The following is a 12,286-nucleotide window of genomic DNA, read 5'->3' on the forward strand; positions in this document are numbered from 1 at the left end:
TCGCGTGTGGAGATTGTGAACAAAACATTTATTTGATGTTCTGCACAAGAAAATTGGTATATGGTATTCGGAAGGCGCTGCGTTAGAGCCTCGAGCGGGCAGAGGAGGCGAACGAGCGCATCACGCCAAGTCACACGTGAGACATGAGCGCCATCTGGCAGTTTTTCTTTTTGGAAAACAAAGCGTGTGGCCCTGAGACGGGCGTGCGCGTCCGTATCAGAGGTGATAAGGTGTACGGCGGAAGGCGACGGGTAGGTGCCACCACCGTGTCGTCTTAGCAAATCGTTGGAAACACTCGCCTCTTCGTGAGAGCGTTGTATTGTCAGTGGAGCGTGATAAAAGCCACGGTCTTTAGAATTACTTATGCATGCCCTTTCTAGTAAAAGGCGCACATACAGAATATTTACGTGTGTTTATAGTGCCTCAGATATGCGCAATAATTATTTTTAATTGACAATCACACACGTATGAAAAATGAATCTTCAGCAACATTGGTGGGCGCTGCAGCTCGGGTCGGCCGTTCGGGGTATCGGCTGGTGCTGTTTAGAGTACCCGGTTTGCACTAAGGGTGGACATACAGACAAATAGACAGACAGACAGACAGACAGACAGACAGACAGACAGACAGACAGACAGACAGACAGACAGACAGACAGACAGACAGACAGACAGACAGACAGACCAAAGTTTTTGCGTCGAAGGTCCTCAAGAAAGACTGTCGTCTTAAAAAACATAATCATGACCCGGAACGTGCTGTCTTCGTAATCTTCTATTTCGCTCACAGAACACAAGCGCCGATTTTTCGGGCACGGTACACAATAACTCTGGTGGACGGAACGATGAGCACTGAGGCGAAGAGAGGGAAAGCTAGAGAGACAGAGAGAAAGAGCAATAAGAGTGCGGAAACGGATAAACTCCAGAAAGAAAAAAAGCACAGCATATCTGTGATGTGAATGATAGCAAGTGGGGCGAAGCGGACAGATGGACGGATGGACGGACGGACAGACGGACGGACGGACGGACTGACACATGGACGGACGCATGGAAGCATGAACGAACCCTTCGCCCCACTCATCGTTTACTCCGTGGTTAGCCGTGACACCTTTTTTTTGGCATGCAATGTAATTTCGTGAACTTGAAAACTGGATACAACAACGTCACGGGACGTATAATTCACGGCGTAAGAAACTTCGTCCCTAAATGTTCTTGTTGAGGTAAGATTCGAATCCGCGTACACACCATCCGAAGGTGAGTGACTAGCAGAGCACAGCATAGCCTTGCATATCTAGTACGCAATACCAAGAGGATGGGAAAGGCAGGAGAAAGAGAGAGAGGAGGACATATTTTAGGGCAAGGAGGATGAGAAAGGAAGAGCAAACACACTAAGGAAAGCGAGCAACAACAGAGACAATGAAACATACAAAGGACAGTAGAGGCAAAGAGACAGAAAAACTGAGATAGTAGAAAGAGACAGAAATAGAAAACGAAAAGTGCAGGTATATGCAAAAATAAATGTAAGATAGAGAAAGAAATGTGGAAAGATATAAAAAAGGAAGAAAAACTTGGGGAGCCCTTACGCTTTTTCTTCAAGAGCTCAACGCGAAATCGATATCGAGAACCTAATTAGTATACTTTGATCACTTAGTGCATATTTTTATTGTATTTGTTACTCTAGATGTCGATATTGTGGAATACTTCACAGCGTAATAAAAAAGTGAAAAGTGGCTTGTGTCAGTGAAGTTTTCGCAGATGGCTGCACTCTGTGTAATGAGCGGCATGCTTTCAAACTCGAAATGTTGCACGCATCAGCTGTTTTCGATGTTGCTTTGCACTGAGGAGAGAGGTTTGCTAGAGAATATTACCTACGAAGCGACTGAGAAGTGATGCGACGTCCTTCACTGCCGTGGCTCACGAAGATGCGACGGGTGGGTTCTTCAATCCTCCGACATGGCGGAGAGATGACGCATGAGCAGATTGTCAACAAACACGGGTTTAATAACCCAAGACGCCGAGGCGAAAACAGTGCGGGTTGATGAGAACGGACAGACACAACAAAAGAAACACAGCACCTGTGTCTCTTGTTTTTCTTGTTTTACAACTAGCTCGAAGCGCGTTAACTCAAGATACACCACGGTACGACAACCATATGCTCTCGGGCCGGCAAGGGAACTCCGCAAGGCTGACCGAGTATACGGCTGCCGACAGTTGCACAACGGAAATGCATCAGCCGAGTGCATGGAAGAGAATCTTCTTTCTGAAGCTTTTTCTGGCTTACCTGAGCATATACTGGATGCAAAATGCTTGAGGCCCATGTACTTATATTTAGGTGTACGTTAAAAAATTTCAGGTTGTTGGTATTTAAGAGCCCTCCACAACGACGTATCTCATAATCCTATCGTGAGAAAGAGGACATTGAAGCCCATCAATCATTATTAGTATATTATTAATATTATTATTATTAATATTATTATATAGGTCGTTTCGCGCATCAATCTCAACCATGATAAAAAGCTAACGTGGGATGATATAGGCACGGGAAGAACTCCGTGATTACACGATTTTTCGAAAATGTTTAGCGTATAGATGCGCTAAGGCGTTCACACTTAGTTTTTTGCCCCGTTGAAACCAAGATATTGCGGGATACTCCGCGACGTTGTTAAATTTGCAAGAATCAAATCTTTGATGCCTTTCATTTACGCTTACTTCACCTACAACTACTTCTTCCCTACTGGATTTTGGAATAAATAGAGACCAGTTTGATTAGTAAAACTTTTAGCGAGGTGGTATAAAGGGTCACATGTGGTGCGCAGAAGTAGTCTTTATGAAGAGAAGCATATTTATCGTCACGACCGTAAGACTTATTTATATTTGTTTATGGCTGAAAAGCACAGCTGTAGATGCAAACAAATACTTATGGCTTTAGTTTATGACAATAAGTAGTACAGTGCAGTCGTATTTAGCACATTGCTAGTTATGTCCAGATATTCAAGCCCTCGCCTTGTCTATCAAATTGCACGAATAAAGTTTTTCACTCCCTCCTTCGCCTGCGAGGGCCTGTTTTTTTCTTTCCGATGGTCAAATATGCGAGTTAATATACCCAATTGTCCCAATGCCTGCTCTGCTTGACTGAAATTATGTGCATGTTTGAAAGGGCATATAAACAAAATGAACGGAGATGAAGTTGTGCGTTCATATGGCGACATAAGCGCTTCCTATATCAGTCGTGGTTTTTTTTTCTTCGTAGTAATACACCGCTTTCGACAATAGCCTCACCACTAGGCTAGGCAGAGCGCGGTCTCGTTGCAACACAGTGAAAACTTGAAGAACAATTTTGATAAGCTGATTTTTGATGCACTAGGTGCAACTAGGAAGAAGACACCGAGCCTGTCTTTTACAATTCCTAAACTTGCGGTAAATTTCCCATCATTTCAGTACCCTATGATTTGATTGATATGTGGGGTTTAACGTCCCAAAACCACCATATGATTATGAGAGACGCCGTAGTGGAGGGCTCCAGAAATTTCGACCACCTGGGGTTCTTTAACGTGTGCCCAAATCTGAGCACACGGGCCTACAACATTTCCGCCTCCATCGGAAATGCAGCCGCCGCAGCCGGGATTTGAACCCGCGACCTGCGGGTCAGTAGCCGAGTACCTTAGCCACTAGACCACCGCGGCGGGGCACAGTACCCTATGAAGGCCATGGATGAAGAAAAGGCAAGATATGCATTTTTTTTCTTTCATAGTAAGATGGTTATGGGGAAATGTCTAAATATGGGGACGACAAATAGCGAAACGAAAGGTATGGACACATGTCCCATGCCAAATCCAACAGTGGTCATCGGCTCTCGAGGCATGTTGCACTCGGAAATATGAATATGAAAAATATGAAGGAAAAAATAAACTTAACTTGAAAGAAAATGCTAGTGGACATGATGATAGCCAATCATGGAGAAGGTATTCACAGGATGGCATCCTGTGAATTCCGCTATTCACAGGATGGCATCGAGGCCAGGTAGAGAGCGTGGAGTGATCCTTCGCTTTTTCCACCAGGACCTTCGAAATATGTGGTTAGAAAAAAGAAAATCCTTGAGGCAGGAACAAGAAAATGTCTACATAACTGAGAATATGACCAAGCGTTCCCGGGCTCTTTTATTAGCAGCTAAAACCTGGGCTAGGAGAGTTGGCTATGACTTTGCATGGCATTCCAATGGGAAGGTCTTGGTGCGTAGGAAGAGTGGAGAACGTGCGCAGGTCATCAGGTGTGAGGATGACTTGTCAGCGTTAAGCAATTGATGTTGGTTTTTTGTGCTGTTTCTTGGTATCTCTTTTTTTTGTTTGTTTTTACTGCTCTGTAAAATGGATGACCTCGGATATATCGCCCTTCGTGAGTTAGCGAAGCGGTTTGGAAACGTACAAAGAGGTTTTCTCCGATGCTTCCATTTAAATGTACAATCATTGGGAAACAAAGTAAATGAACTCGAGTGTCTGTTTAATCAAATGAAAGGTTGTTTTGATGTTGTTATGCTAACGGAAACCTGGAAATCGGATATTTCAGAAGAATTTGAACTACCTCATATGAAAACGTTCTCTGTTTTTCGGCCAAGTCGTCGAGGAGGTGGTGTCACTATGCTACTTGAAAATTCTTTACCAGCCGTATTGCTCGAAAAGTTTACTTCAGTTACTGCTCATTACGAAATGTTATGTGTTCAGTTTCAAGATGTCATAGTTGCTGTGTGTTACCGGCCACCTGATGGTGACTTGTCTGATTTTTTTGCATTTTTAGATGTTTTCTTAACATTTGTAAATCAACATAAATACACTGTTATATTGGGTGGTGATTTCAATATTGACATGGGGCATGAAAGCACGAGAAAGTGTGACTTTGAAACTATTATTGCATGCAACGGTTGCGAAAACATTATAAATAGATCCACTAGAATTAGTCTGTCCTCGGAGACCACCATAGACTTATTTATCACAAACTGTGATCTGTCGTGTGTTACCTGTGCTGTCCTTACGTATCCTATTAGTGATCACATGGCGATGTGTTGTTCTGTAAAAACAGCTGTACCTACGTTAATTCAGAATGACATTCCTTATAGTTATCAGCATGTCTCGCCAGCTGCTTTAGATGCTTTCCGTTTAGAGATTGGCACTTTGCATTGGGACAATGTTTTTTACTCAAATGATGCAAACTCAGCCTATGACGCTTTTTTAGAATCGTTTATTTGTATATACAAAAAACACTTCCCTTATAAACAGCGGAAAAAACGTAAAGGTTGTCGGAAACCTTGGATGACACGTGAACTCTTACGTAAAATAGACAGAAAAAACAGATTATTCCGGAAATTCATACGTACGCGCGACGAGGCGGACCTAATTGCTTTCAAGCAGTTCCGAAATGCCTTAAGTAAAGAAATGAAGAAATCAAAGGAGCTGTATCATATACAAGCATTTACTGTGTGTTCAAAACGAGCAGATGTTTTATGGAATAGAATAAACTCTTTGATGGGCCGAAATTCGAAAACAGAAGAAATTAAGGAGGTACTCCATGACGGAAACTTGGTCAGTGGAGAGGCTATGGTCAATGTTTTTAATGATTACTTCGTTTACAGAGACTTTAGCGACAGATCAACCGCTACTTGCCGAACTCTGGGTCCAGAAATTGCAAACACGTTTTTCTTAGCAGGTACTATCGAACCAGAAGTCCGCACAGTATTTCTCGGCTTAAAAAACAGTCGCAGCTGCGACGCTGATGGCATACAAATAAAACCAGTGAAATATGTTATCGATCAGATCAGTCCAGCACTAACACACATATTCAATCTCTGTATTTCGACAGGGGTTTTTCCTTCGAAAATGCAAACGGCACGCGTAATAGCTCTCTACAAAAAGGGGAACAAGCATAACGTTGCAAATTATCGACCGATATCTATTCTCCCCGTATTTTCTAAAGGTTTCGAAAAAATTATTTTTAGTCGCTTATCCTGTTTTTGCACCAAATATGTCCTAACAAAATCACAATATGGCTTCCAAAAACATAAGTCTACAGAACTCGCCCTACTGGATCAAAAAGAATATATTCTACAACAATTTGAACAAAAAAATAAAGTGGTCGGAATTTTTGTGGATTTCACACAAGCATTTGACTACATTCACCACGGCATTTTATTTGAAAAATTAAACCATTATGGCATTCGCGGGCTCCCACTCATGTTACTTAAAAGCTATCTGGCGCATAGATGTCAATTTGTTTCGATAAATGATTTAGTATCAGATAAGAAAAATATAATTTCAGGGGTACCACAAGGGAGCATTCTTGGCCCTTTATTATTCACTTTATATATTAATGACATAGTCCATATCTCCCCAGAAGTTAAGTTTATTATCTATGCAGATGACACGAGTATATTTGTCACCTCATCATCAGATGTTATTCTTTCTAATAAAGCTAATGACGTCTTACAGAAGTTAGACAACTGGACAAGTAACAATAAGTTAAAAATAAATGCAACTAAAACAAAAGCGGTAGTTTTTCATTCGAAAGGTCAACAAGTGACTTTGAAGAATAATATTGTATTTAGAGGCTCAGATATAGAAATAGTGAAGTCAGTGAAAGTACTTGGGGTACATTTCTCCAGTTCTTTGCAATGGGATGACCACGTAAATAATATTCAAATAAAATTAGGCCGGATAACTGGAATACTCAGCCGTATCCGGTACCTCATCCCCAATTCGGTGAAGTTATTGATATACAAATCGCTGTTTAGTTCTCATCTTAAGTATTGCTATTTGGTTTGGGGAACAACTACAGAAACAAACTTAACAAAATTACTGAGAATACAGAAGAAAATACTGAGGCTGATAGACAACGCTACAGCTCTAGCACCTAGTGACCCACTGTTTAAAAAATATAAGATAATCAAAGTGAATGACCTATATCAATACAGACTACTACGAGAGTACTGCCTTAGCTGCAAACGCGCAAACTTTTTGTTTACGGAAATGGCGAATCTTTGCCTAAAGGAAAAGGCGTATGTAACAAGAAATACAGAAATGTGGAACGTTCCGTACTTTCGCACTAATTATGGTTTTCAGATGCTTCGATGTACTCTACCGCGAATTCTGAATACTTATATTAGCAAAGGTATAGATGTGTCTCATTTAAGTGTCGCAGAATTAGCGGCTCTTTTTGTTCTATAAACTATGTAGCAAACTATGTTATATGTTCTATAAACTATGTATTTATTCAGGTGCAGAAGATTGCTGCAAGTTTCTTTGTTGTGTAAGCTATGTATCAACTACGTTTTCAGGTTTCCTTCCTTTGTGGCATGATCTTTACGTAAAACAATGTGAAAGTGTATGATATTGTGATGTCCTTCATCTGCTGCCATTGTTCACAAAGGGGGCGGAGGATCCCTCAAGCCGTCATTACGGCTTTTCCCTCCGCCTCCTGTTACACTGTACTGTGACGAAGCAAATAAAGCAATCAATCAAGGTAGTAGCGCACCTATCACGTGCCCAGAGACCACGACAGCAGGACACGGCGTCCTAATGTGCGGCCCCCTGGTGGTGCTGCGGAAAGCCAGACGACATCGGAAGTATCCCAGCGTATAGCAACAACGTTGCTGTTGTATATTGCGCACAGACTTAAGTCTTTTGTGCTAAGGTATATGCACTTGTGTGCGTGGTGTTGTGCATTCTTACCTCCTGGGCAACTAATATACGCTTCGCGTGTTCTGGTGTTTTGTGTTCAGATAAGTTCATACGAGATATTCAGAATTCTGCCAACTTAAGCTGCGAATTTCGAAGATTTGGGGGTTTACGTAAAGCAAACACCAACGAACTCCGAATTTCTACCATAAGTTGAGCTCCGAAAAGCACCCTCTGTATTTCCAAAAAACAAAATTAACTCCGAAAACAAGGAGCTTTGCCGACTTATTTAAAAGGACGGGTCACCGGCAGTAAAACTGTAAGTGGCAGGCCATGCTCTTAGGTTTTTAGTAGTTACAATCATCACAAGAACCCCATAACAATATGAATACCCTTATCTTGTGCTCGCAGTGGCCCCGCTAATTTATCCTAATAGGCGATAAGAGGTGAACGAGAGGCACTGAAGATAGGGGAGTGGTTGGCTGACAAAGGTATTGTTAGATGTGAAGCAGCTTAGGGTCGAGCTCAATCCGGCGTGTGGCGTGACTACCCTTACCTCGCATGTGCGCCCACTCCCCCCCTCTCTCTTCTCTCATACGATCTCCCCTCTCTCGCATCACAAAGCCGACGTTGGGAGCTTCTGCTTACCTACACTCACTCCCCCGTCTTTCTTCTAGGCCTTCCTCCCCATGGCTTTAACACCCCCCGAGTGCATGCGCGTGCCCTCTCCCTCTCTTTTCTTTTATTCCATCCTCTAAGCGTCTGCTAGGGATAATCTTAATTGTAAAAACTGACTGCTCGCGCTGTACAACAGATCACTGGCCACCCCGTGTAAGTAGGCACTGTGTCTTGACCTGCAAAGTAGTGCCGGTAGAAGATTTCTTCTCAGCGTTGCTGGACAATTGAAATTCGCAGCATGCGTGCTAACCAAAAGGAGACTGCAGGTCTCTGTATCCAATTGGAGTCTTCTGTCTCTCATTGACTATTAGCAGCAATTGGCGTGTTCTAATAGGAAACACTGGTCCATCACTGCGTGTTTTCTGCCTCCCCAAGTATCTATGCTGCGCAACGCCTCAATGATGCCAGCGTTAACGTTGCTGCCAGTGTAAGGGTTGGCCCTCGCTGCTTGACGTCTACACAGTGTTCCAATTAGCGGGAGATGGCGTAATTGTTTTTGGGGGGGGTAGGGTGATCGCTTTATCTCCCCCACGCCTCTGAATGTGCCACTGGACGAAACGAGATGACGAAAAGGACAAGACAGGACGATGCGCTGAGTGCATTGTTCTTCCATGTACCAGCTGTGTGATGCTGCGTATTTGGTCTTTGGCCTATCCAGGTTGTTCACATAATTTCAGCGTTTCCTGCCGTATGTCCTTCCACAGATCCATAACGTCTGAACCTCTAGTCATTTCCTTGATCGTGGCCTCCATGCGCTGCAACTGCTCGGGAGAAAAGTGCTCCTTCCATCCACCAATCTCAGCCTTTCTCAAAACTTCGTGGCGTTTGACGTCGCCTTTGTGAGCAGCCTTGGAGAATGCGTTGAGCTCTTTCAAGCGCTTCTGCAATCCGGGGTCAGGGTTCTCACGCAGGTTGAATACCATAATGTCTTTCATGTTTCTCGCACTGCTCCTCTTTAGGATCTCGTTCAGCCTCTCTTCACCAACTTGTTCCAGAATTTCGCCATAGCGTTCACCAATGAATCGAGCCAGCCTAATTATAGTGCCTCGCGTGTCCCTTGTCAGTTCCTCGTACGTCACGAAGAAAACGTTCGGTTCATCTTTCAAAGCATACCCGGCTTTCACGTGATCGAAGTAGAAGCCGTATCCGAGCTCCCCTGTCAAGAAGACTTCCAGGAAGTCATCGAATGCACCCTCCTCGAAGCGAAAGGCGCTGATGTTCCTCTCCTAAGAATGTACAAAACAAAAACAAAGGGAAAATCATGAATGCAAGCCAAGCACTCATATTTATTACAAAGTACTAGAAGGATTTTTTGTCGACCTAATTTATGGGTGCATGCATTGACCAGTGCCGAATCGATGTAATGAAGTGCCAGGACCACTTGTGTTTGGTTAACTTTTCCTACACTGTAGGAGTTGTTCCTGCGAGTTACTTGCCAAACAAGCAAATGGTCAACGTGTCATTTTCGGCACAGTCTGCTCAATAGCTCCTAGTCTGATTTAAAATAAATGACACTTTCAAAACAGAACATGCAGCCAATGGGTTGGCATCATCTAACAGTTCAATTCTTTTCAGGTCTGAATGAAGTGACTTCAGTTTTTGTGTTTCAAAATCTGATTTAACGAATGGCATGTTTTAGTGCCAATTTGCTCATTAGAGTCGCATACGAATAAGAGCGAGCCTTCCTGGTGCGACGTTTAATTGGAACGGTGTCTGGTTTTGACGTCATTGCAAAGCGCTAGCGTGATGTTAGAAGGTGCTTTCTCGAGTGTATTTAAATAGGAAAATCTTGTTAACAACGTTTCTGCAACTTCGTTAGAAGAGTGTTTCATGGCGTAGCCATATTGTGCTCCTCTAGCTATTCCAGTGGCGTAGGAAGGATTCATTTCTCTGAAGGCATGTTCTTCACCACGAGCGGGTACCGGACAGGCGAATGTGATCGAGTGCCACTTTGTGCTCTAAATCCGACGGCCGAAAAAATCTCGGGTGGGGCACGTGTCCAATGTTCCCCCCCCCCCCCTGGATATGCCAGTGGCTCTACAGAAAAAAATACCTTAGATAAAAAGGGGGCTTCATTTTACACAAAGGCTGCAAGCATAAAACATTTAGCGCTAACACAATTGAGTCACCCATAGAGGCAACATAAACACTCACACTCCAACTTTTCCAATAAAAATTGTTTGAAAGAAGTTGACATACAATGTATGCTTTAACTCGATCGGATGTTTTTTCCAAGCGCGAGAGAGAACCTATGCAACTAAGAAAAATTGTTGGAAGTAACGTACTTGACCCAGCAGAGACATCAGTTGAAGTGGAGGACTAAAATTCGTGCACCTTAGCAGCTTTAATTAGTGGTTCCATTGCTTTTTTTAGTTTTTTAGTGCATTGCTGGAATGAACGCAAAGTCAGCAGAATCTCCCACTGAATGCATTCCTCACATTTGTATCACTGATAACTCACGCAGAAACCCGGGAGTTATTCGTTTTCATTTCTACTAAAACCATCTGCACTCTTATTTGGGTTCCTTAGGAGCTGTAAGAAGGACCAATGTCAGGCAGATGTCGACAACGCACTTCCAGCATGCGCATCCCGTAAATAGTTATGCAAGGACACTTCTGTACTGAAATTTGTGTAACGTAGCGAGAGCTACGAGATTGAAGTGAATTCATAGCGCCCCACTTTGGCATTGCTCACAATACCACTGCCCAACTTCAATATCTGAGAAGACATGAGGATTTGCTACCTCGCTTAGTTTACGTAGTTCATAGTCGCTTATACAAAGGTGGCCACACACGCAGTTGTTTTCGCTAATCTTTTCCTCTCGTGCTCGGCTCGAACGCGCACAGCAGCTGAGTTTCAAGTTGTTGTGGTCTCGCCCACTCGGACTGTTCGCCATAAGAATCACATTTCGTATACTGGCTATTTTATTAGAGAGGAGGCCCGATGGCCAGCTGCAGTATCTCAGAAACGATGACGCAATTGCACCTTGGCAGAGCCGAGCGGGACAGAAGATTTCGGTGAGAGCAATAACGTCTGTGGTCGTCCGTGTCCAAACAACAATGAAATAAAACACGTCACGTCTTCGCCCAAGTACATGCTAGCAACGCAACCACAGTGTCATACATACGTGATGGTACAGTGACACGCAGACGTCCCATGGGTTGCGAGCCACGTAGACGTACTTGGCCTCTGGGTTGAGCTTTTCTTTGCGCAGGGGCAGATGGGTGCACAAGGTTCGAACCAGCGTGCCTGGCTTGCAGTCATCGATACCGGAAAAGTACTCGATGAACTTGGCCCCTTCCATGAACTGTTCATACGTATCAACTGGTTCGCCCTCCTTTAGGATCAGCTGCGTAATGTACTGCACCCAGTGCGTACCACTTCTAGGGTAGGAAACCTGCAGCAGGTCTCCCTTGCAAGCAACGAAGCCGAGACCCTGCCTGAGAGACTCCGCGGTCATGAAAGGGCACCGGGGTACACCGTCGATGATCTGGTAGTAAGGTTTTGGGCGGGTTGTGGCCGCTTTCTCGCACATTGTTAAGGACGCCGCTGCTTCAGCTCCTGAATTTCAATATAAAACACAATTACCAAGGCAGTTATTAGGTTGGTAAAGACTCACCTGTGGCACCTAAATTACCACTCTGCGCAATGCATGCTCGAAACGGCGTAAACGTAGCATAAAAATGATTTTTCTAAGGAACCGGTGTTAGCAGGCCGTAAGCACTGCTCACACCGGTAGGTCACCGGGAGGACATAGCGGTTGTTTGATCAGTTATCGTTACAAATGAGGTGTTAGGCGCATTATCATAGGCATGTGCAGGGTTTCCGTTCAGGAATGAATTGGCGAAGCTTCAGTACAGCCCTGCTCCCTAAGTCAATGTATTGTGCAGCCTTGTCTCCCCCATCTTAAGCGACAAAGGATGTTGGACCCCCCCCCCCCGTCACCACAGCCA

General features: G+C 43.8%; 1 protein-coding gene across 3 annotated transcripts in view; it reads right to left on the reverse strand.

Moving 5' to 3' along the window:
- The window catches only part of LOC119169089 (sulfotransferase 2B1), a 177,071-nt gene that overhangs the window by 125,563 nt on the left and 39,222 nt on the right, over nt 1-12,286 (reverse strand). For 2 of the 3 annotated variants that reach the window (XM_075890834.1, XM_075890833.1), the window contains exons 2-3: nt 11,461-11,894; nt 9,447-9,559 (exon numbers count right to left, since the gene is read on the reverse strand). In XM_075890834.1, coding sequence (XP_075746949.1) covers nt 9,447-9,559; nt 11,461-11,868 — 521 coding nt within the window. In that variant the 5' untranslated portion in view covers nt 11,869-11,894. Of the gene's footprint in view, nt 1-5,206; nt 9,560-11,460; nt 11,895-12,286 lie in introns of those variants that run through there. The other variant, XM_037420178.2, reaches the window with a different exon arrangement.

The sequence above is a fragment of the Rhipicephalus microplus genome, chromosome 3 (genome assembly GCF_043290135.1).
Source record: "Rhipicephalus microplus isolate Deutch F79 chromosome 3, USDA_Rmic, whole genome shotgun sequence".
In the NCBI taxonomy this organism is placed as follows: Eukaryota; Metazoa; Arthropoda; class Arachnida; order Ixodida; family Ixodidae; genus Rhipicephalus; species Rhipicephalus microplus.